The sequence below is a fragment of the Notothenia rossii genome (assembly GCF_949606895.1).
Source record: "Notothenia rossii genome assembly, chromosome: 7".
NCBI lineage: Eukaryota > Metazoa > Chordata > Actinopteri > Perciformes > Nototheniidae > Notothenia > Notothenia rossii.
This window is the reverse complement of record NC_136905.1, coordinates 32216420-32242888: the sequence shown is the minus strand read 5'-3', so window position 1 is coordinate 32242888 and position 26469 is coordinate 32216420. Positions and strand designations below refer to the sequence as shown.

Below are 26469 nucleotides of genomic sequence, written 5' to 3'. Positions count from 1 at the left end.
TGTAAACTGAGCTTTATTGCCACGTTTGAAACACTAGTTAGAAAATAATAAAATGAAATAAGTTTTGTAACTTTGATGAATAATTCAAATAAATTATTTGTATTCCTAAATATAAAACAGACTTTCTAAGTTTTGGTTTATTTATTTTTTAATTATTTTTAAATGGATGCTTTGATAAATTGTATTGCGATCTGAATATGTACATTATTTTTGTATTTTATTATCATTATTTTAGCCCTTGTACATGGCTTGGTAGAATTCCTAACTTGACAATTTAAAAGTTTTTTGTTGTTATTATTACCATACGATTATATATATATATATATTTTAAATGTGTTGTTATTTTGTTTGTAATTCTTAGTCATAATTGGATGACTCAAAGGAAGGCTCTTTTTACAACTTATTCTTTCTGAACTTACTTGGTTTTCTTTTACCTTGCCTGTAAAAATGGTCTGTATTAATATTAAATTAGTTAAATAGAATAAAACTTACATTAGTTATAATTTAAAACAATTGTAAATCTGTCACTTATTGCATTTAACAGTCCCAACACTATACTGCTAGAAAATAAATCACCTCATGGGGACTTTAAAGATCGGCACATTCAGCCAAATAAACAGATGTGACCACAATACTGTACGAGTGAAATGAAGTTGAACCCGCTGCCTCTCAACATCTGTCCGGTGGCACAAAGATCACTTTGACTTTGCCTGCTGTAAAATCCCAAATCAAAGGATTCCCTTGCATTAGCCGCCTCTCTGCTCTACAGATTTAAAGCCAACCAGCCAACCAAGCAGCTTCCCACTCTGAGATAAGGCGACCAGCTTCAACTCGCCGTCTACAGCAACCCCCCCCCCCCCCCTCATTCTGGTGACTTTAAATGCCTGCATTTCCCGCCTTGACACACTTCTTTAAATGATTGTATTTATGTTCCACAAAGGAAGATGTATATGCTTCTGTGAAGCATCCCCTCCCCTCCTCCCCGTTCCACTACTACAAATTCAGGCCATCTCATCATCACCATGGCGATGGCGGCAGTATCTCAGTGGGACGAGTGATATTAAGGGATTAGCGAGAGATCCTCCATCAGACTTCGGTCGAGGAGCACGATCCCGTATCACAACATCGCCTTTCCCTCTCTGTGTCTCTCTGCTGATCAGCGTCAGATGATGGGCAAGGGAAAAAAACAGCACTGTTGTTTCATGGTAGATACTGTACTACACGCAAGACTACACAAGCCGAGCAGCCGTGAATACACTAACTCGTGCACACACAGATAGTGAATCTGTGGAATAATGCATTTAAAGCTCCCACAAAGCCACCTTCAGCCCCAGGCGCTGTGAGCAGTGGTCTATATGCTGTACAGTGTGTCCTAGTGTAGGTTACATGCATGCTAGTGCCTGTGTGTAGCGCTCAAAACAGTAGGCTTATATAAGGGCCTGCATTAGTGACGTTATGATAATGGCTGCTCGTTATCCTCCCTTATTTATGTCACTCAGCTGCTTTTGTAATCTACATGTACTGTACATAAAACGCCTCTTTTGACCCTCAGAGCCCAGTCTGCTCTGATTGGTTAGCTGGCCGGCTCTGTTGTGAGTGGTCAACCAGAAATGTAAGTAAACAAGTGAGTCCGATGGAGGCGTTTCAGGCAGGGGGGGGGGGGGGGGGGGGTGTTGTGTGTGTTGGAGAGGAACTCCCTCTTGCAGGAACTTTGGGATTTTAGTTTTTGCAGGCCATCAAAACCTATATAACACCTGACAGGAAAGTGAAACCGGCAAAACGCATAATAGGGCTTCTTCAAATTAAAATATTCCTCTTTTTTTTCTCCTTATGGCTGGCTTCAACACTTTCCTTATTAATGATGTAAAGAATGTGCATGGCAATACATTTTCAGGCCACCCGTTTTACAGCAATATAAAAAAATGATCATATGTTAACACTATACATTTTCTATAACTGATTATGATGTGTGCAGGGATTGCATAAGCAAAATGTAAAGTTTTCCAACAGTATCATTACATAATAAATGTGACTGTCTGGTTGCCTCTCCTCTGAGCCTCCGTGTGCAGGTGTGTGGGTGTTTCGTTCAGAGTGTAGTATGTCTGTGTGCGTGTGTCAGACAAATACAGGCAGCTTGTGTTTGTTTATAGAAAGCACTGGAGTTTTTTTGGCCACACAAAGGCGCATTAGAAGGACCGGCTCGGCAGCGGCCATGTGTTTGAGTCATCGTGCAGCCTGCACCTGCTCCAACCAGCTGAGTCTTGAATGAGCAGAACACGGACAGACACACAAACACACAGAGGGAAGGAGAGATTAGAGCGCCCTGTGTAAACTACCGCTAGTAAATATACCCGCTCACACCCAGAGCAAAGCATCTGAAGGGAGGGGGGGAGGAAAACGTACTACTCATTGTATTGCTTACTGCGATTCCATTCTTTTCATTTGAACATTCAGTTGGTTTTAAACCTAGATAGATTGTATATTAAAGTAGTAACCAAACTCATGTTTTCATCTAACTGTGTCAGTTTCACTCTCACTAAGGTCAACAAGCCAAATAGGGGTCTGTGTTGTGCTTATATTAGGCTCTAGTTTACAACAGATAGGACTGCTGAATGTATGAGTGTGCATTATGAGTCTTAATGTATTCAATTTGTGTTATCATCTCAAAAAACAACTCACTCTTTAATGTCAGCAATATTCACTTGATCTGCTTATCTCTAAGGATGCTAGTTTAGCTTTGGCCACCGTTAGCTGGTGGCCTGTTGAGAGACCTGCTAGGCATGGAACCTTTTTCAAAGGGAAGGATCAGATCTTTTGAAGTAAGGCTGTTTGAGGTTATCCATAGTCAGTGTATGACCTAGGTCATGTTTGAAATAAACAGAACCTTTTGCTTTGACAGGAAAAGCGAGCTAAAAGATAAATAGCAGTTTAAGTATACACCCAAACAATTCAAATTCTCCGTTCATGCTACAAATGTTTTTGTATTGACTTTTTGAATGCTCTGGGAAGAAATAAATGGAAGAGCTTGAAGAACTGGAATTCAATGTAGAGCTTACAACCGCCATAACCTGAAACCAGACAAGGGGCATGTCTTATTATTTGGAACTTTTCTAATTTTCATAAATATAAACTATGAATCCATTTAGTTTGTAACATCCTCATGAGCAATTCTCAATTTAACCCTCCTGTTGTCTTCGGGTCAAATCTGACCGGTTTACTACTTTCATCAATCATAACTTTTGTTTTACATTCGATTGCATTAAGGCTTTATGATATCCTGATATTGAATTTTGGATGATTTAGTCAACTTTGTAACACCCCTGGTGTTCCCGGTCAAAAATGACCGCCATAAAGAAAAGGAATTAGTAACCATCCGGATCAGATAAAACACACACCCACACACCCACAGACATACACACACACACACACACACACACACACACACACACACACACACACACACACACACACACACACACACACACACACACACACACACACACACACACACACACACACACACACACACACACACACACACACACACACACACACACACACACACACACACACACACACACACACACAGAGCAATTTGACACATTTCCCGCTCTTATGTGCCCATCCCCCCACATGAATCACACCTGGCACACGCAATACATGTTCAGTGTCTGTTCTTTGTATATTTACTGCAGTGTTTCATGTATACCAGTAGTCTGATACAATATGTTCAGTTTGAAAGGGTGTTAAATGAAATTTGGTGATGATTAATGGTTTTTGTGTTTATGTAATAGCAGTTAAAACAGGACTGGTCAAATTTGACCGCGAACACCAAAGTAAGGGGGGGGGGGGGAAGACAATATGAGGGTTAATACTCAACAGCAAGCTCGTTAATTCCCAATGATGCGGTATACAGTACAGTTAGTATTGGAGCCTGATTCTCCTTGTTGCCTCACAAACTACAACTAGGCTGCTTAGTTTTGAAATCATTATTTAAAGTTATTAAAAGTGGACAAACAACTAGCAACAGTTCTGAAAAGTACATTTCAGTTAAAGGTGCACTATTATACTGTTTTTTGGCTCGAAATACCAAACAGATCCTGCATTGTAGCATCCCATAAACCCCTCTGTTTCAGCCCTGTTTCAAAAGTGCTTATTCTCATGCTCTTTACACGGAGGGGACACCTGTTTATGTATAACGGTACATCCATACAGCAGCTTTGAAAAAATCTTGAAAATCTTGGAGCTGGGCGGGTCTGAGAGCTTGGGGATTTTTGCGAGCAACGCGACCAACAACCAATCACATGAATCTCCCGCCCCCGACATACAAAGCAAAAACCCCCGGTTCTTCTCCACTCAGAATATGTGCAGAAAGGAGTATGACATTGTGTGCATTAATGTGATGAATATAGTCTATGATGTGGCAGAGGTAAAGTGTCAGCGGGAAGGGCTATGATGAACATGTATGAGATGAATGCCTATGGTGCTATTTTATTCTATATTCCATGATGGCTAAAGATACTTTCTATGCTTGCTAGCAATTTTTAAACGAAGTAAACTGGATATAAAATCCCCAAACAGGCGAAAACCTACCAGTTTCACCCACTGTCTCTGCCACCTCCCTCCATGCCTGGTTCCTCCGGTTTGTATCCCGGTAAATAGTTCTGGTCGTAAAGAGCCGTGTAATTTATTTCTCGTTTGGAATATGAGGAAATGAACTGCGGTCTGGCTCTCCCAGCTTGCACGCGGTTTGATTGGCTAGCGCTTGTACTGTCAGATTTGCATAAACGGGATTTGATTGGCTGACGCTTCCAGCTCAGCTTCAAAAGTTGAACATTGCTCAACTTTTGAATCCTGAAAATCCTGAAAATTCTGGAAATCTTCGCTTTGCTTCCCAACAATGCAGTTCAGCGAAAAGAGAGGCAAAGTGACGTCATCCCCATTCAAAGTCAATGGGCAGAGAAGCGTTGGAAGATTTTTTTAAAGCTGCTGTGTGGACGTACCGTAAAAGAAAAAGTGGATTTTGCATAATAGTGACATTAGCTTATTCTTCTTTCTTTAACTGCTACAGTGGCGCTAGTGAATTGAAAACAAATACATGAGCATTCCAGCAGTACGTTTTGCTTTACAACAACTGTGTTGATCAGGATGATATGTGATAATAAATGGCAAACAGAGCTATGATTATTGTTTGTCAAATAAAAGATTAACACTAAATAATGACACATTCCCATTTCATTAGCTCTGTTGCGCTGTCCTGTAAGCTTCTTTGCTTTGATGCCTGGCCGGTGGCAGGTCACTGCAGAGAGCTGAATGTCTCCACTATTAATAGTCCAACTAACAGCATGAGGGTTCTCACTCTTTGAGAGCAGCAGCTTGAGATGACCTGGTGCCACGTTCCACCTTTAGTAGCTGCTCATTCAGCTGCCTCTTCATTGTCTCTCTATCCTGGTATCTGTGTATCTCTCCTGTTTCTAGTCTCAGTCTCTCTCTCACTCGCATTACATATACACAGACTCAAACTGTAATCGAAACGCCTGGAACTACTTTCATTATCAATTGAAATTCCCTCCAGAGGCACTTTTTTCTCTCCCACCTGTCTGAAATGCCTCTATTGGACTCCTTTGTTTTCTACTGTAACATAACGACATCACAAGCGCTTCTTTTGCCTAGTGCTCCAACACATTGTAGGTTAAAAGGCGGTACATTTCTGACACTTCTCTGCAGTTAACCAATCACAACAGAGCCAGCCAGCCAATCAGAGTCTAATACGTCCTCCTTAATTGTTGGTCAATACAATGTCAGAAAAAGTCCAAAGCATCTCTTAAAAAATCTCGATTTGTCAGCCCAAAAAAAGAAAAGCAGAACATCACTATATTTGAAGTCTTAAACAGCTTATCTCCACCATTACAAAGTATCTAAACGATAAATCAATGATCAAAGAAGTTGGTTTTCATTTTCCTGTTGATGGACTAATGGCTTAGTAGACTGATTGTGGAGCTCAAGTTCATTTTCATTGAACAATTGCACTACTGCCATAATAGATAAAGTCACATATATAAAAAAAGGCCCACAAAACAAACTGTGTCAAATAGCAGCATTGACAAACCCTGGTCACATTATGACTGATTTAGCTGATTCACACATCATCCACATATAAATCATTTGGCTATGTTTAGAGACCTCTGCTGTACAGAGTGGAGGGATTACTTTCTTTCAGGGTTCAACAATCATAACACTAACCCTGAGGGAGTGTCAGAGGGGAGAGAAGAGGCACAACACCTCACTAGTTTACTATCTACCCCGACAAAGCACCTGTCCCACAGCTTTGCAGTTAGTGTGCACACTTTAAAGCCAATTAGTGTGTTGTGCTGAATATGTCTGAAGGCTTTTGAGAGATACATTAAGTCTGCCAGCTTTTCTACAGCAGGCATATGTTCCTCAGAAGCAGCGGGCTTCCCTCAGAGGGTCAGACGCTGTATATCTTCCTCCACATTGGCTCTACTCAGGGTGTAGGTGGGGGATGGGCAATACAAGTGATAAAGTGCCCCCTTTGCCTTCTCTTCTCTACTCCCCCTGCTCCTGTTTGCTGAGGATACCTTTTGCGTGTTCTATTTCATGTTGTTACTCCACCATTCAGCTCTATAGGTGTTTGTATAGCTTTGTGTGGCTCTCACAGAGGCTACTCCTGCACTGAGAGGCTTATGTAACAACAGAAGGCCAGATGTTGTAGTATTGGAGCCGCTGTTGGTTGGGGTTCTGTTCTGACTCAGTCCAGGATCCCTGAACTGCTGCAATCATATAACTTTCTTTTTGTAGGGAAAATTAATATATTGCATTATATATTAAACATGCAAGCTACAAACATTGCTTACTCTAGGGGGCTTCAACTGGCAATCTTAATACACAAGGTATGCCCTATGATTTTGCCAAAATGATGCTTAAATACAATAAATGTTCATAAAATGACAGCAGCTTGAGGCAGTGTCAATGTATCCAACACATGCAGTGAAACAGTACAGTGTGCACTTAATTAAACATTACCGGAAAAAAATCTAGTTAACACAACCCATGTCTTGTTCTTAAATATTTCCCCACTGTCATGTTTTGCCAAGGTCATTTAAGATTGCGCAGCCAGGGGCAGGAAAATCCCTTCAAACTTTGCTGGAGGGATAAGAGCCCGGAGGATAAAACCTGTGCTGACGAATGCAGATATTATTTAGAACAAAGCCTTGGGAGACAATAGAGCCTGTGCGGTGCTGTGCTGTGCCACGCGGGAGATGGCAGGCTGATTGCTCTGTCAATGGGGACTGAGGCTGTCATATCAGCAGCGAGACCTGATAGCATCTCGGACGTCAATGTCTCTCGTTTTCTCCCTGATGTCCTCTTCTCCTTTCCTGTCCTCTCTTTTCCCCTTGTCCCTTCTCATTTCCTCTACCACATGCTAACCTGTCCTCAACTTTCCACTTATGTCTTCTGATTGTATCCTTTCCCTTTTAGCCCTGCTTAAAACATATAAAAAGACTCATCAGGCCATATTTATAACAAGTCAAACTAGTTTTATCATCAACTAATCCCATAAAACAACCAAAACCTACGATGGTTCGATCCTACCAGCAACCAAACCTCTTCAGTGCCTTTTATTTCCCAAATAAAATGTAATAAGCCACACAGTTAATTTAGGTGGCATATTCCTTTAACATCCTGAACACAAGCCGTGCACTACTGTCATAAATATGTTAGGGCAGCAACCATCTCATTTAAAAGTCTCTATCAAATCCTCCTGTTGAAGTTAAATCTCCATGAATCTGTATTTTGTATCAACATTGCAATCTCATACAAGCTTATTGTTTTGTTTTTATAGCCCACAACTTTATTGTTTTACTGCAGTATCACAGCTTTCATCCACGTTGCATCATGGTAGCTACAGGCAGCTGTTTCGCAGAAAAAATCTCCCCCACTATAAAATACATGCTCAGCATCATGACACACTGACAAAGTTAGCGACTAATTAGCTAACATAGTATAGCATTTAGTAATGCTAGAGAGGACATTAGATTTATCAGTACTTGGTGAGTGAATGGTACATAAATCTATATTTTATAAGAACATTGCAAGCGCATACAAGCACCTTGTGTTTGTTGAATGGCCTGCAACTGTTTTACTTGTGACTGTGGGTAGCCAACTCTCACGCGTGTGACACACGCTTTCACTCTCAATCTCACGCTCTCGCGCTGCCCAAACTATTCTCACGCCAAAAACAAGATGAACCGGCGATCGTTTTTGGTTGGTTATTTACAATGTTGAGTTGACAGCTGCTCAAGCTGTCGATCCGCTCCCTCCCCCGCCCCTACCACTCTTAACAACGTTAACAGACACAGACAGCAGAGAGCAGTGGGAGCCGCTTGGTCAATCCCCGACCCGTATTGCGCATGCGCAGATCTAAGATCCAGTAGAATGATAAAGAAGTAAAAGTCTGCTGCTTATTGTTCTACTATGCCAAAATAGAGTCAAAGAGTATATGAGAGTGAGAGTGTGTTAATTAATATATTTGGCAGTTTGGAGTAAGTCTGTAGATTTGTTTGTGTGTGTGTGTTTCATGTATAGGCCTCTCACGATAATTAATTTTGTTGGACACATTTTCCCGGAAATTATTGCAATAAACGATATTGTCGGCACCGTTGTATGACCATTTTAGACCACTGACTGAGTTCATTTTTATCTATCGTACGGTAAGTCAATTATTTGCTTATCGCGACAGGCACACAATAAAACAGTGGAAACAAACATGTGTTTGACTTTCATTAGTGAATGAAACGGTGTGCCCTTTATAGTCTGTGTCCAATATTGTGTATTTGTATATATATCCTATATATATGCTAAGGTCCCGCTACTGACACGATAGCAGTCATTTAGTGCGCATAATATATGTGTAATTAAATCCATGATATCAAAATCTCACTCCAGCCAGGTACCCAAAGTTGGCAACCCTGGTTTACCTACACTGACAAAGTTAGCAAAAAACTAGCTAGCGTAGCATTTAGTAAAGCTTATGAGGACGTTCTCAGTAGTTGGTTTCGACAAAAACAGCGAAATGAAGAAAATTACATTAGACTTGCATTCATCAGTTGGCCAGAAACATAACTTAAAATTGTTTTTGTTGCTCCATGTCTGCTCCATGTGTAAAACTATATGCTAATATGCTAGCCTTAATAACTGCATGTGCCATGTGTGTGATACTGATGATCATCTTTGTCTGGGATTCTACCCACAATTAACCAGAGATAACTGACTAATGCAACAAAAATATATATTTCTCACCTGTTTTTTCAAATGAGTTTGAGTGCCAGAGACACAGGGCAGGAGTCATTGGATTTGATGGGGAAAAGAACAATATACAAGGATAATAACACTAGCCTTAGCCTATGAAGAAAAACAGCACTGTGATTCAGCCCGGGTAAATCTAGTTAGACTAAATTCCCACACTTTCAGCCAACTGTGGAGGTCAAAGCAGAGCCAAATCTAGAGAGAAAAATGGCAGATGCAAGTGCGGAATCACAATACAGTAGGTTAATGTCTGACGTGTAAAAAAAGGTAAATGGATAGAAGAGCATCAGAGGACCTCATCACTAGAATGATGCACCTTAACTCCCACAATAGCACAGCTTATGAGCAAGTTGTAAATATATAATTTCTTGTATTATATATCATTGTCATGATCGCATTTGACCAGATTTCCCATATTCAGCTGAGCCAAACTACTTGACAGCATGCCAGCCTCCCATAACCAAAACACATTGTTACTTTAATTAGCATGATGATGTATTCATTTGGCGTGCGTTCTGCTTTATGGAGTCAAGACAGCATCCACTCTTACACTTCCTCTCCCTCTCTCCCTTGGGGGAAGTGGTGGGGGATGGGAAAGCTCATGACAGAATCATCCGCTCTTTGCATGGGAAGGCGAGCAGAGCATGGGTGAGTGAGCTGAGGGAACAAGAGGATGGCAGCAAGAGAGAGGGAGAGTGAGTGAGTGAGTGAGTGAGTGAGTGAGTGAGTGAGTGAGTGAGTGAGTGAGTGAGTGAGTGAGTGAGTGAGTGAGTGAGTGAGTGAGTGTGTGTGTGTGTGTGTGTGTGTGTGTGTGTGTGTGTGTGTGTGTGTGTGTGTGTGTGTGTGTGTGTGTGTGTGTGTGTGTGTGTGTGTGTGTGTGTGTGTGTATGTGTGTGTGTACTGTATATTGTCCAGTGGGAATCTTCTGAGCATTACCTCGCCTCATTTCACAACCATAGGTCTCTGTCTTCTTTTTTTTAATTCATGAGAGCTTTATTGGCAGGATCATAACTACAGTAAGTACAGTACTGCTACAGTAGGTTGGACAAGGTTTACAATTGAAGTATAATCATTTAAAGTGCAAGAAGACAACAGCATTGTGCACCACAGCGGCAACTAACTGTATATTGTTTTATAAAAAATGCATCTGCCAATTAAAGACGCTTTACTATGCTTTTGGGGGTTGTCGCTTTCCTGTATTGTGTTATATAGGTGAAACGCTTACTACCATAAGTGACATCACTATTTAATACTTGCGCTTCCATTGGCTAGCGCTCCAACACATTGTGCATGATGGTCGGGACATCTATACGCGGTTGACCAATCACAACCAGCTAACCAATCAGAGCAGACTGGGCTCTGGTTTCAGACAGAGGGTGAAAAGAGGTGCTGCAGCACAGGCAGTATGAGAAAAATAAAGAGCTTTCTGAACATTAAAGCATGGAAACATGTCAAAAATAAGAACCTGAAGATGAGCATAATAAACCTTTAAGGTTTGGTATAAAATGGCAGAAAATAGTGTCTATCCCAGTTCCTCAAAGTCCAAGGTGATGTCTTTCGATTAACCAATTTGTCATCTGATTATTAAATTGGGTGAGCTGGCAGCCCATATACTGGGGCTCGGTCCTCGTGCGGAGGACTAGGGTTCAAATTCAGCCTAGAATAATTTACCGCGTGTGATCCCTTCTGTCTCCCTCTTTCAAATGTGGCACTTCAGGGACACTGATAGCTGGAAAAACTGCTGGAAAAACACTGATAGTGTACACACTGCTTCATCTCATTTAGGTTTGAAGATTTGTTTTGCCTATTTGTTGCTTACATGACTTTTTTCCGGTTGTTTTGGTCTAAGAGCTTCTTTAGTTTCTTGTTATTTGAGTTATTGCAGCACATGATTTGCTTCTCCACTCTTTACACATGCTGTAAATCAGGAAGTGTTGCTCTGCCTCTTGTTTGCAGAACTGACACAGTAGCATGTTTTCTTTGGGTTGTTATGTTAAGGACTTTCTCAGCCTCTGATCAAATCTTCCACTTGGTAAGGACAAAAAACAATGACATTAGAATGCTTAGGTCTCTATAACATGTGTGCACTCCACCACTGCTCTTCTCTCAGAAGGGCTGAGATCCTACAGCCTCCAGGGAGGGACACAGGGCCTCTCTACTCTGACCCCAGCTGTTACACTGAGCTCTCAGGCACTATCAGATAAATGACCAGGACTGGGGGATGAATTGTGCATGTGTGCCGGGGGTTGGTGGTGGGAGCGGGGCTAACTGAAAAAGGAAATGGGATGTGATCAATCAAAGATAAATTCTAGGTCAATGCTCTTCATGTTTAATACACACACCAACCCTGCAACACCTTTCAACATAGCTTACTAACCAGAGGTAGGATTGTTCTTTAAATCATTAGGGAGAGAACTAGATTGTAAATCGTAACCTCCTTATTACTTATGTAAACAATTCTCTATACTTCCATTTATCATACAATATTCAAATTAAATAATGAATGTCTTGTCTGATTTTATTAGAGAAATAGTATAAATAGGGATGACAGTGTAGGTAATGTAACAGTGTAGATAGTGAGAAGGTATTATCTAAAATAGGGCTGGGCAATATGACTAAAATTACATTGAAACCACAAGTGTTTGGTAGAAATGTACTTAAGGAGGTCATATCATGCTCATTTTTAGGCTGATAATTGTATTTTGTGTCTCTCTACTGTGGCTTGTCTCCATGCTTCAATGTTCAAAAAGGTATTTATTTTTCTCATACTGTACTGCAGCACCTCTTTTCACCCTCTGTCTGAAACCAGTGCCCAGTCTGCTCTGACTGGTTAGCTGTCTGGCTCTGTTGGGATTGGTCAGAGGGGGAGAGATATTCCCTCTGGAGGCAACACAGGGATTTTAGCCTTGTCAGACCATTTACATGCACAAAAACCTATATAACACACTACAGGGAAGGGAAAGCCCCAAAAAGCATTACAACTAAGAAGAATATATTTTAAAATCAATACATGTCATGACATGTAGTCAACTCATTTTGTTCATATTTAATCAAGTTAGCTTGGTATCTCCCTCTATTAACGACATCATCATTTTGATACAGTCATACTGTTTAAAAGAGAATACAACAAAAGTGTTCATTGAAAATAGTGTGGAAGTCATAAAAACATGTCCTTAATATCCCCTGTGACAAAAAAAGATTTGGATTTCTGTTCTCCTCAAATCCCCTGATACACTTGATGTTTCAGCAACAGGGAACAGAACAGGGCTTCCTTCCTCTTTTGCTATAAAAAAGAAGGTACCCAAATAGATGGCAAAGCAGCAGACACCTCTCACTGGGAGAATCTCCTACAGGGCAGCCAGTATAATTAGCACTGTCAAAGGAGGTCCCTTAGCAATTATCACAGTCAAATTCATGAAGATGAATGATGTCACAAGATAGAGAAGGAACTGGGATATTTACTGGGACACAAGCTAGATATTGTTTAAAGTAGAGAGACAGCTAAATAAGTCATCAGTAAACACTTCAAAGGTATGCAACATCCACACTTCAAATGTCTCATAAGCATTGGCCCTATGTTTTGTTGAGTTGTGTACATACATTAACCCAAATATTTCTAACAATTGTTTTACCTTTAAATAACAGTCAGTCCTTAAAATGCCGTCAGCCTTGTAGTTGTCTGCCACGACCCTGGATGAATAATGTTTGTATTCAGAGGTCTGGATCCTCAGTTATCAGAGAAACAATGTGACCTAACGTTAGCCTTTAGCTTGTAGCCAATCCAAACTGTGTCCACCACAAACACTGAATTCAACATCATACTTCTTTATTCAGTGTTTTACCAGATTGAATAACTAGGTCAATTTATTTGAGATGAGGAGACCTGGTAGAAAAATACCTTCTGGACTTCTGGATATTTTGTGATCAGAGAAACAAGATAAGTTTATTAACAGTGCTGAAATATGTACACTGAAAGAAACTAAAACGTGCAAAGCTAACAGCAATGATGCTAATGGTGGTGGACACAACAACTCCCGTTAATCAACAGTACTTAACAATATCACCAAACTCTGTGTTTAGATACCGTTTTTTATAGAGGGAGCCCTGGTAACCATCTTATCTGGTTATGATACTTGTGTGTGTCGAGACATTGTGTGTGATTCATAATATAGGTAGCACCATAGTAGCAAGGTAAATAGGACCAATGAGAAAGCATCAGAGGGTAAAGTTGTGAAAGACAAAGTCCCCCCCCCCCTTTCTTAGCCAGCAAGCAGAACCAGGAAGCAGCCCAAGAGGACTGTAGGAGCATGGGAGAAAGGAGAAGTGGAGCCCTGGGCGATGTGTGGGTCACCCCATCATCATCATAGGCAGCTGATGCCTGCCTGTGGGATACACAGTGCCTGGGTGGGTGGGGGTGGGGGTCCCATAGCCATTATTGCTGTACTGCTCAGAGACTCAGTGCTGCATAGAAAGCTAGCTTTAGCTATAGCATATTCAGTTAAATGGAACAAATGCACCTTCTTAATTCATGTGTACATTTTGTATGTAAAAGTATACTAAATATACTTCTATCCCTGCAGCCTTCTAGGCTCCAGAATTCTGAGAATGACCTATAGATATGTAAAGTGCCATCTTATGGACTTTTAAGGAATCGATTCTCATTGGTGCAGCCCATTTTGTACTTGCAGACATTCAAAGGCCTACTAAGAAAGAGCAGGCTAACAGTGAGTAGCTAATTATATGCAAGTCAGCAGCAATGGATTTCCATCCACACTCTCTGTAGCACTTCTAGTGAGATGACAGCAAGTTGGCAAGCTCTGCAGCTGGAGGCTTCTCTCTCTCTTCTCCATCCCTCCATCCTCCCAGGATTCCCTCTGTTAGATTACACACTTCGATGTTAGAACTGCCTCCTTTCCCCCAAACACCATCCGAGCCGCGTTGGGTTTAGGCCGTGACTGCGACAGATGCACACAGACTATAGGGTCGCATGATGCAGAGTGAGTGTTTGTTTCTGACACTGCTGTAAAATGCTAAAAACCAATCCAATGACAAGTTAATCCACTGCAGTCGTACCTATGCCAGGCCTGAGCATATTAAAGCAGCTTTAGAATGTGTTATGCTGGTATGATTCATAGGTAAAGAAGCTAGGGATTTACTGTAATGATGAGTCACCTTGTTCATATAGACACAACAAAGTAAATGCTGAATGAAATGGTGAAAGACAACATAACTATTAAGAGGTCCTGCACGTTTCTTACAAATCAGGCTCCCTGAAACACAACAAAATGTAGGCAAACAGCCCTAAATATTAACTCTACGTCTTTTGCCGGCTGCAGTTTAACCCAACTAGCAAGATAAACTCAGAAGTTACGAAGACATGCATGACAGAAAAAGCTATAACACACAATGTTAAGGAAATTAGCATGCTAGCTATTGACCTTTCTTGTATAAATGTAACTTTGTGGCCTGCAATCAGAGTTACCTAACATTATGGTGAGACAGTCAGTCAGTCAGTCATGTCCCTCACAAAAAAAAAAAAACGTCCTTTTCTGCCCATGCTTAGTGATGACAAGGCTTTGACATCACTGTCAGACTAAGAATGACTAAAACTGACAATCCTCTTTACCTCAGAGAAAGAGAAATAGGAAAAACACTCAGCTATTGGGGAGGGGGGAGAGACTAGTGAAAGAGGAAGGAAGGCGGAAAAGGCCTGCATGATTCACACAGCACGCACCACAGCGGCTGAGGTAGCCGTGTCTTGGAGTACGTGAGTCATGTTTATCATGCAGCAGCAATAGGTAGGGATTGCACAATTTTCACTCCATTAGGAATGCTGCTGCCTTAGTGCAAATGCGTACCTGATGCTGGAGAATAACATCTTTAATGCCTCTAAAAGGCTCCCAGTGATGGTGGCACACACATTTCACACTGATGTCACTAGCCATGCTGGTGGAGGCTGCAGCAACAGAAAAACCTGCCAGAGATCTCCAGCAGAAATTCTGATTGATTTACTCATCAGCTGCTCCCTTATGCTACATTCAAACGCACTAGTCAAAATCCACATGTGCATCATTTTCATTGAAGAAGGCAAACTACATGAAAATCAACAGGATGGGAATATTTAAGGCAACCCTCTTTAAATCCTCCTCTCTTCACTAGCCAGGCTTTCCTAAGAGTGCCAGAGCAATATTTTAATTAACAACCAAGAGTGTTTTTCATTGCCAGGGCAAGAAGATAGAGTGTAATTCTCCACCATAAAGCAGAGTTATGGCTCACGCGGCAAAGGTTAAAGCGATTATGGCGGTAACAGTCCGGTCCACCTTAAGAAGTAAAACCCTACAGTGGACAGCGCCGTGGTGCTGAAACAGCTCCGAGCGACATCTGTACACAAGAGAAGGGGGGGGGGGGGGTTGATGGGATGGTGGTGGGGAGGGGAGGGTGACAGCATCTACCGAGTCTCTAACGTTTGAAATCACACACACCCCGCGTTCGGCATTGCCACAAAGGACACCTTAAATGATCTTTCCAGTGTCATATTGTGTAATCTCGGTGACGCTCGTAGGGAAAGGTTAAGCAATTTGGCGTGCTTTTTACGTGAAAATGGCGCCCGTTGCTTGCTAACCCAGCCCCTTATAGTACAGCTATAGCTACAACAAAGTGGGGGGAAAGCGGTACGAGTGTATGCCGCATTATAAAACGATACACACACATTGTGATAAAGTGTTTTCAAACGGGGGGAGGCGAGAGGTGATAACCAGGCGAAGGAAAGATGGATGTCACCTTGGTGCTACCGGCTAGTAAACGACAATTTAGGATGTCAAGAGCCACCAGTATCTCACAGTGTATGAGTGTAATAACCCACAAACAGCAACAGCTCCAACTATATCCGCTTTCTCCTTACTTTAACATCGTCTGTTCCTTCGCATCCTCCTTCTTCTGTCGGTCCATGACACCGAGGATGATCTTCCTCTCATCCTCAGTGAGGTGGCTCAGGTCCGGCATCTCCGGCATGTCGCCGGCCGCTGAGGCAGCAGCAGCGGCGGCAGCAGCAGCAGCGGCAGCAGGGCCAGGGCCGCCCCGGGGCCCGTGTGGAGCAGACATCTTTTACACACAGCTGGCTACAATAAAAACGAGAAAAGCACTGTCAACCAGCAGCATTCCGGTCGGTATTTGTGTTACCATGCCGTCAAATATCAGATTGGAAGTGGGGTTTGCTGGAGGTTCACAGGCGGCATGACATCTCGGTTAGGAGTAGCCTATCATGCACATTGCTGCAGAAATAAGCGTCAAAATATCAATATCAGGCTTTATCCTCATCTATTAAATGCCTATAACGGGGTTATGAAACACCCTGCAGCTGAATGCAAACAGCAATATGTAGAACATTTACACATGGACATTTCTGACATAGGGTTAGAATAAAATGCCCTTAAAAGAAGCAAGAGTGCACAGGCTGTGAACTACATCCTTTAGGTATTCCTAACAGAAGCCTCCATCCAGGGATACAAAAAGTAGAAACATACAGAGGTTTAAAAAGCCAACTCTTGCCTTTTATTTTGCAGTCATGTTAAATCCTGTCTAACCCATCGCTGCCATCCTTTAGAGAGGTTTCACTCGCATGGTGGAATAAAAGATGCCCGGTCCCGGTCCTTGTTTGTTTTGAGTTCTTAACCCGCCTCTGTCACTCTGGTTAGCTCTTTCCTCCAGGTTGGTAATTCTTGGAGATTTCTTAAATGCACAAAAATGGATGCAATGAGAGAGAGAGATTAGAGAGAGATTGAGAGGAGGTGAGAGAGAGAGAGGAGGAAAAAAATCCAGATAGGAAGAGGAGGCGGAGCGATGGGAACACGTAGAGGAATAAAGCCGAGAGGACGCTGGATGTTCATTGACAGCAGGCGGATAGCAGCAGCGAAAACACGGACTGGAGGAGCGGTGCCAGGAAGAGCATGATGCATATTTCATAACCGGATCATGAGCACCGTGAGAGGGGAGATAAATACAGAACATGACTAGTGACAATGACTGTTACTGCAGGTGTGGCAGCGCTTCCTATCAGGCCGCTTTTTAGTCTTTGATGCCAGCTGATGGGAGAAAGGCTGTGATGATGAATGGAAGAACAAACAATTACACAAGCCCTGTCTGTGGATATTTCTTAAACAATTGTAAAAATAAATAAATATGTATGGACTTTTGCCAGCTCTTAGTTGCTCTCAAAGAGTATATTTATAATCACAAATAATTTCACATTTGTTTCGATAAGTTTTGAAATCTGTTGTTGACAAGATTTGAACAATAAACGTTTTTCACACGAGTATTATCATTAATCAAATCAAGATGTTTGTAAAATTACGAAACAAGTCTTTTATACTGTTTATAATAGATAAACTTCATGTATGTGCATATATTTGATATGAGATAATTTACCAAATACTTGATCGGGCCCCGGCTAGTATCTGAAATAGTCATTTTCCTGTGATACTATATTTAGTATGTGGTCACATGGGACTGCTGTTATCCAATGTTATGTGCCCAAAGACTAAATATGGTCTAGTCTAGTATTGAGTCTTCAGGATTGTGATTGGGCAAGCCGTGAGAACAATTCTGCAAAGGAAATTCTAATAGGCCGAAGTAGACAGAAAGTGTTTCATGAGAATAGTGTCTGATTTAAAATAAAATACAGTATCTTAGGTTTCAAAGAAACAAACTAGGCCATTTAGCCCATGGACTCATCACTGAATCATGAAAATAAGAGGTTGATAATCCATTCATGAAAATCAAGCAAACATGAATTTCTCTAAAGCTGAACTCTTCAGGTTTCACATTGTACTGCTTCAAACTACTTTGAACCAAGCACACTCAATAGGCGACTTCATCCCTGTATCAGATTGCTCAGCTCTGACCCCAGAAGTGCCTCCTCTTGATCCCTGACCCGTTCCCAAAGACAAACCTTCACTCAGACTGCAGTGGTAATAGGATTTAAGGACAACATTAAGTGGATGTCACCTCTGCCTCATTAGGTCTCGAAGTAAATTAGCACCCTTGTCTAACACAAGGGAAAGCAATCTGTTGTTTGAATTTACTATCATTCAGATCACAATTTCTAAACGTCACCCTATTTGGAGAGCATAGTTTATTTTGAATACATTTAAGCAAAAACAGTGTTAGCTCCATAGATTAAGTGAACTATGCTTTCCAAAAGTGTGTTGGATCGTCTAACATTGACACATTTTTTTAAATTACTGACATTTTTAAATAAATCAAAGCTAAGGCTCAAAAACAATAACAGCCTACTGTTGAAAACCCTTTTTCGATTAAAGTGATAGCATGTCAAGCTAGCTGCACACTGGCATAGTAAAAACGGCTTAACAGGCATGTCCGCTGTCCAATGACTTCCTCCAGTCTGATTGAAATGACTGGAAACACCTATGACAGTCTGATGGACCATGTATGTAGTAGAAAGTAGGAGGGAGGGGTTTTGGAATAATGCGAGATGCTGGATCATGGGGAGATTGTCCCAATGTTTATAAAACCAGCCTCAGTTGTTCAATCTTTTAAGTTGAAACAACAAAATACATCGAAAAAATATATTTTAGGGAATGTGGGCATAAATGTAACGGAACACTTTTGACTTCAGAAATTGTCAAAAGGAATCATTTGAAGCATACCGCATCATTCGGTAGGGCATCTTTAGTAGTTTTAATAATAACATTTCTTTACTGATGGAACTTTACCAATGGGACAAAGATATAACAATACCACAAGCAACACATTTCGTTTGGTCCTTGTGGTGAGTCATGTGACATTCTTTAGACACCGGATCAATCTAAAATAGTCTTTATTTTCATGGTTGTGGATCCTGTAATACAAAATGCAAACCTGCTCAAAACAAAATGTGGGGTTAGCCACTCAAACGGAACAGAAAACAGAACTGTGTGTAAAGGAAATCCTTTGAAATAACTTTGATGTTTGCATGTATTAACAGGCTGTGTGTACTCCAAATGAGGCAGAACTGGTCCCACAACTGACAAATGAAAAAGTTCTTAAGAGCGAAAGCAGTCGGAACATGTCCTGTGTGTGATCTTGGTCTCCACCTCATCTCTTGGTGGTCACCTTTGTCTTCTTCTCTGCTTATTTGACCACAGTCACAACATGCTTCTCCTTCTCCGACACCACAGGAACAGTTCCTGGCCTGCTGTGCTTCCGGACGTTCCTCTCCCTGGAAAACAAAAGGAGTAAAAGCCGTGAAAAACTCATTCTGCTGGTGAACAATCTCAGTCAGAGGATGGAGGGAGAGATGAGCAAACAGAATTGACTAAATATAAGACTGTTGACCTAACACCTACGTCATTGGCTACACTAATGTACCCTGAAAATAATGCATGAGCAGTAAATCATTCACGGTGCAAACACAAGTGTGACGTGTCACAAAAAGAAGTAATTAGGGAAAAAAAGCCGCAGACTGAGCGATGAATCACTGTGCGGCAGGGCAAACTGGGACAATCAATCCACCATACAAGCTGTAAATGAGTATGTAGAAGCTATTGAGAGCGTGTCATAGGGACAGTCCCTTCACTGAGGTTTTCCATTAGGCTGCTGTGACTGCATAGGTCACATCCAGCCTGGCAGCAGCCCAATTCACCTCCACATGGACACATAGGGGGCCATTCCTCTAAATAAATGAGCTAGCTTAATTTCTTCTCCAAATGTAAAAGGGAAAATAATGAACACGTACTTCTTGCGGCGAGCCTCCTTCATGACCCGCTGCTCCCTGGTCTGGTGGTAGATGATCTTGGGGAGGTGTCGGTGGTTGGCGATACGTTTGATCTGAGGGTGGTGCTGGTACTTCTCCTTCAGCTTCTGGTTGTAGTTGGCGGCCTGCCTCTCTCTGGGGGCGAGCTGCATGACAAAAGCGAGGAGGGTTGGTCAGGTACAATTTTATAATAAGATAAAGTGTAGAGGGGGGAGAGTGGATTGAGAGACAGAACAAGACATGAAAAGGAGAATTTAAAGATTGTATTAATTCTTTGTTGAAGCAGGTACAAAATATTGAGGTGTGGACCAAATATTATTTTAGATGACCATCAAAGTAAACTTTTTTTTAAAAAGGTAGAAAACTTTTTCATTAACAATTTGCGAGCAAGTTCTCAAACGTAACATAATTGTATCATTGACCTTGGAAACAGTTGACAAAATCGTTATGTTACCAAAGCTGAAATGGGCCTTGTGGAGTAACTATTTTGTCAACTACTTAGTTAAGTTCAGACCACGGTTGAGGTTAATACTAAAAGAACACAACATGGCTGTTGGTGGGAAACACATCCCAATAACATTCATTTCAAAAAAGAGAAAAGCACGTTTACAAAAAGAGAATAATGCAGCATTATTCTAAGGAGAAATAAGAAGAAACATTTAAACAGAGCTGCAGATGGCTAGAGGTTGCAGTCAGTCTGATAGTGAGATTCAATTTATAGCCCAGACTGTAGTCAGTGTTTTCATCAAGTTCTTGGCAAGATCGCAAATAAACTTATCTCCCAAAATGTTTGCATCTGAGACACAACAATCGTAATTCACCAGCCCACAAGTCGCCTTTACAAAAAAACAAAAAAAAAGGTCTCGTTTTAAAATAAGAAAGTATAAGTATCTAATGTTTTTGCCCTGGTTCCAGATATGAGTATTTCCAGTGCACCGTAGTAGCGTGGAGGGAGCGCTGATCACGATATGCAGTTAGCATTCAGCTCAGGTTGTTAATTACCGACGGTTACAGTAAGCCGTCTTACATCATAAAATCTTGGCCAGTACAGTAAGCAGTAACTTCAGCTCAACGTTGGGCTCATTCAAAATAGAATCAATGTCTGTTCAAAAGTGAAGACACCAGCTCAACAACATCCCTCCCTCTCCGTCTCTCTCATAAAAGCCACCGTCTACTCGGACTCCTCTTGGCTCAGGCTGCACTCCTCGAAGGCTTTTATTCTAATTAAAAGCAGTGATTTGTCTCAGATTCAATTTGCTGGAGAAGAGCTGCGAGATGCTGATCCTGTCGTACTAAACTCATTCCCCTGGAAACACACAGGGTGAGCTTGGTGAACACAGTTTGTATGCTCTCAGCATGATGGATATGAGAGAGCAGAAGAGGATGCTTCACATGGAGTTTGGTCAGATAGGGGCTCATATGATTTGTTTATGTTTTTGCAAAGACAGTCGCAGAAACATGGGATTCCATAAGTAAAAAAACCAGAGGCCTTACTTCTCCGGGTGCTCTTGCAACTAGCACCATGCACATGGTGCTAAGGAAGAGTGATTGCACCATAGAGACAGCTATTAGAAAGACTAGACTACAGCTAAGTGCAAGTAGTAACTGATGCCTAACTGATGCTGTAAGACGGGATAACAGAACCGTAAAAGTACAATATCCACCGCAGAGATACTTTACTTTTTTTTTACAAATAAGTTCCAAAAATTACAAAGAAACATGTCCTAATTGCAGATCGGGAATGGAAAATGCAGCAACAGACAATGGGATACATTGAGAGGAGATACCACTATGTCAATGATTTTGTAAGCAGACGTCAAATCATGATGATAACATTGTTCTTCTAGACAGTGGCAGAGATTAGGCATTCTATCAGCTACGATAACACTGCATTCACCAAATGAATTGCTGATGTCTTACTGACAAGTCTGACGAGGCAAAACAAACAAGCAGTCATGGTTGTAAAGGTCATTGGAGTGAGAAGAAACAGTTTTGCCATATTATCTTAATTATGCTCATAATGTTAGTAATAGTACCTTCTGGCAAAATAAACAACAACATTAAAAACATGTTAGTAATTCAAAGGGGAACCAGGAAGTCAGTCTTTAAAACTGTCTGATGTTTACCATAGACAGTTTGGTTCATCAGTTTGTGTTTGTTTTCTGTTCCTGCAGCATCTCTTTTCACCCTCTGTCTGAAACCAGAGCCCAGTCTGCTCTGATTGGTTAGCAGACAGGCTCTGTTTTAATTGGTCAACCACTTCGAGATGTCCTGTCGTTGGAGCACTAGCCAATAGAAGCGCTAGTGTAACATTGATTTCATTAGACATTTTGTCACAGAAGTAAGCAAAGAAGTCCAATGGATTTACATGCACAGAAACCTATGTAACAGGATAGCGAAAACCACAAAGCCTCAAAGGACCACTTTAAGATCATCTGTTGGTCTGTTGAAAATGTTTAAAGGGAACAAATAAAGCCTGAATTACAAAAAAATAAAATAGCTACTTTCCTACAGTACTTTTAAGTACGTACTGCAACTGCCCTACAAAGTCGAACTGTTCCATGCCGCTTTTGACTACTGCACTTGACTCGACTATGTGCCGCATTCCACTTGCCTCACTCACACGGGTCTGAAGAACGGATACTCTTCTATTTTAAAATCAATACAGCTGACTACACAGGCTGTGTAACAACTCCAGCTTCGCTCGCACACAAGTGTCTCTTTAGGCTTCAAGTCTAGTTTCTCTTGTTTAACGTGTGTAGTGTTATGACCCTGGGTCATTATGTCATTGGTGTGCCATACGGATGTTTTTTCCCCCTCCTCCTGTTGAGTCTGTACATTGACTGTATTGGGTTTGGACATGGGTGACCACACAGCAGTACTGTGGCTCAACACTGTGGAACATAAAAAGCTGCTGTGCCCGTGTGGCTCGTGTGTACACGGGAATTTCAGAACTTTCTTTCTTTTTGCAATAATGATGTAACCTGAAGTCTGAAATAAACTTTTTTTTGTAGAATGACAAACCTAAAAATATGACCACATTTGTGTTAATCTACAATTGTTGTCTGATGGAGTAGAAAAAACGCGACATCAATTTCATCCATCACATTTTTTTTAAACAATTAATTTGGCACTTCAACCTTAAATCAAAGTGTAATGATGCGATTTTAAAAACATGGGAAGTACCCAACATGTTACCCGATTGGAAACAAAAAGGCGCGGATTGATTCGACTTCAAATAAAGGGTCTACTTTACTGCTGCCAGAGTCCACTGAGTGCAAAGTTATTAAGGGAAGAACTGGAGATGTGCAGCAGCTGTTGGAGAAGCCCTGATCCCGACACATTCAGCATTTCTGGATAATTAAAGACCCCTTTCGGTATAACTTGATTGTTAATGCTTCATTATGTTCAGAGTGGCCCGCTTTAAGTGATTGGCTGATTTTAAACTGCTGATAGGAGCAGCCCTTGTCTGATCTCTTTAAGTGCAAAGCTTGCGGATAAATCTCCTCTCATACAGTGACAGTAAAACAAGTGCCAAAAGCGGGCCAATTCTCCACTCTGAAGCTGCATTAAGAGAATAAGCAAGAGTGCATGTGATTAGGAATGATAGATGGAGATGGCACATGAGATGAAATTGATATTTATTATTCAGCTTTAACTGGGATTTCGGGCTATGAAGCACTTCCCAGCATTTCACTGGATCTTTAATTGAAAAAACATTATAATTTCTGCTATAACAGGTAGTAAAAGTCACGGAAGAATTTGCCGGTATTTCAACTGAATCTTGTCTCTGATTGGTCAAACAACCACACAGATTGAGTTTTTTTTGGACATCCGTTTGCCACAGTCGCCTCTCAAATTGGTACATTGTACTTATTGAGAGTGATTCTACCCTAAGTCAGCATCCATCATGGCATTTGGCAACCGTAGGGCCGTAGCTCCTGGCACAGTCGCTCTCTCTTACCCTGCTGTGGGGGGGCCTGGGGCCAGGGCTGCTTCCAAGAATGCAGCAAACTGATAAAACAAGATCAGGTGCTAAAGTGGAGGGAGGTGCAGTGTGCCTGACACCTGAGGAAAATGCAGCTTCCGATTGGCTCAAAGAACAAGTACAAATCACAAAAATTGCCTAAATTATTAAATAGATTGAAGCTTAAAATATATGTTGAAGCAGGCAGGACTCACCACTCCTAGTTTCTCAGCAGCGTTGGCTTTCCACAGTCGGATGTTCATTTCATCAGAACCGCTCAGGATGTATTTGTTGTCTGCGGACCACTTTATGCAGATGACATGCTGCATGCGCTTGGTGTGGTAGACTTCCCTAAAGTTAGAAAAAAGAGAAACTCCATTAGGGCAAAACAATACCTTTCATTAGCCGTTAGAAAAACAACCAGTAGAAGTACTTTGATAGAATCAAGTGTTGCAATACACAGGATTCCACACAGATCAGGAGTACTTTGCTGATATTAAATCCATCATAAACATAACAATGTTTTGAATTCTGGATTTTTACCCCGTACTAAAAAAATTAACTTTAACTTCATTTAATTACATAATGTGTAATGTTTCTATGCCTTCTTAAAAACACCACATATACTTGTTTTCTGATACAACATCTCTATTGACAAGACTATATTGATATTCAGTTGTTGTTGTTTTCATAAGAAAACCATTGAAAAAAACACAACAAAATGAAAGAAAAAATAACCGTTTAATGATGTGACAATGCTATGGTAAGGGTTTGGTTTTGTTGTTGTAAAGATTAAGATTTGTTAACATATCCATGCACTTAGTGGCTCCACCATCACACAACTTCTTCCTTTGTGTGATTTGGATCAAATCTTTCAGTTTTTGTTTGTTATTTAGACTTGCCATAGCATGGAAAGCAAAGGAGGAACCAACAACAATAACGATGGCTCAGGTTCAGTCAGTAAGTGTCATAGTAAGCCATTTCAGTGAGCCAGCAGGGAAAATATAAGCCTTAGAACTGGCAAATCTACATGTAATGCATGATTAATAGTGACTTTCACTAACGTTACACCTGTGCTTTCACTATTATAAGTCAAAATGTGTGCTGTTAAAAGTTCTTTACTGCCTGAAATACCATATGTCATATATCATGTCTAACCGCGATACTCGGACTGCACTCAGCAAGAAAACCGCTCTATTTAATTAGTGTTTCAACCTACCAATGGGTTACATGAGCCTGCTGACTTTAACACAACAGTGGCTTTTTGTACTGCAGCTTTATAAATGTTCAAACATTACGGCATGTAATATTACATCACATAGCAACCAAACAATGGCTTTGGTTTTTGTTGTTGAGAAGGTCAGCCAAAACAGTTAGCATCCCCACATTAGCTTTGCCAACTAGTAACTTATCCGCTTTGCTAGCCATTTAGAATGGTCACAGCAGACATGTTGATTTCCCATACTAGGGAAAACGATGAAAATGTATTTAACTTAAAGGGGACCTATTATGCAAAATACACTTTTTGATGTCTTTTATACATAAATATGTGTCCCCGGCAGGGGAGTCGTCTGCACCGGAAAACATTCGGGGCTTAGCCCACAGTGGCGGCGGCTGCAGCGCTACAGTGGAATTTTCTACTGCAACACTCCCCACACGCTAGGGGTTTCACCAACTAGTTGAATATCTCTACCACTAGTCAGCGCTATAGGCCCTAGTCATCTAGTCGTGAACAAAATGGAGGCAAACGTGGGAGATGAGTATGCCGACATTAGCGCTGAGGTGCTGCAAAATGCTCCAGCAAAACACGTCCGACTTTCAGGGGTCCTCATCTTATGCGCAAATGCGCCGCACCTATGCACTCTACAGTTTCAGCTCCGCGATAAAAGCTCACGAGTGTGCTCCACTAGACCCCCTTCTTTGAACAGCTGTTTAGACCTCATTTCGAGAGCAACAAGAAAACACGGGTCAACAGTGGCGTGAATGAGCTACGGGATTACTGCCAGCAGACACCCCATATCCCCACAATGGATAACCCTCTGAAGTGGTGGGCACAAAACGCGAAATGCTTCCCCCGTTTAGCCAAGCTTTCCAGGAGCTACCTGGCTAGCCACCAGCACCCCAAGTGAACGGATGTTTTCCCTGGCAGGCAACACTGTCACCCGACAGCGGTCAAGCCTCCTTCCCTCACATGCTTTGGTCTTCCTTAACGCAAACCAAAAAACCTGGAAGGGTGGACATCGTTATCGAGGAGGACAGTGACAGCGAGTAAAGTGTTGTGTAGTTGTGAAACCCCTACCACACGCACATACACTAGACCCTCTAGAAAAACGCGATTCTGCGATCGCAGAATTTACAGCATAATCAGCAAAATGGCGCAGATTTTTAAAAGGCCGCATATTTATCAAAAGGCTGCATAATCCCC

At 41.4% G+C, this 26469-nt stretch overlaps 2 protein-coding genes across 32 annotated transcripts in view; both read right to left on the bottom strand.

Annotated features, from left to right (window-relative positions):
- Positions 1-17109, bottom strand: part of rims2a (regulating synaptic membrane exocytosis 2a) — a 145502-nt gene extending 128393 nt beyond the window's left edge. For 9 of the 31 annotated variants that reach the window (XM_079641431.1, XM_079641438.1, XM_079641440.1 and 6 more), the window contains exons 1-2: positions 16876-17105; positions 16229-16445 (exon numbers count right to left, since the gene is read on the bottom strand). In XM_079641431.1, coding sequence (XP_079497557.1) covers positions 16229-16428 — 200 coding nt within the window. In that variant the 5' untranslated portion in view covers positions 16429-16445; positions 16876-17105. Of the gene's footprint in view, positions 1-16228; positions 16446-16875 lie in introns of all 31 variants that reach the window. The other 22 variants (XM_079641436.1, XM_079641425.1, XM_079641442.1 and 19 more) reach the window with 6 other exon arrangements.
- Positions 17110-19145: 2036 nt separating this feature from the next.
- dcaf13 (ddb1 and cul4 associated factor 13) overlaps positions 19146-26469 on the bottom strand; it is a 10028-nt gene continuing 2704 nt past the window's right edge. Inside the window, exons 6-8 of the mRNA XM_079692765.1 lie at positions 24260-24439; positions 20060-20223; positions 19146-19543 (exon numbers count right to left, since the gene is read on the bottom strand). Coding sequence (XP_079548891.1) covers positions 19456-19543; positions 20060-20223; positions 24260-24439 — 432 coding nt within the window. The 3' untranslated portion in view covers positions 19146-19455. The remainder of the gene's footprint in view (positions 19544-20059; positions 20224-24259; positions 24440-26469) is intronic.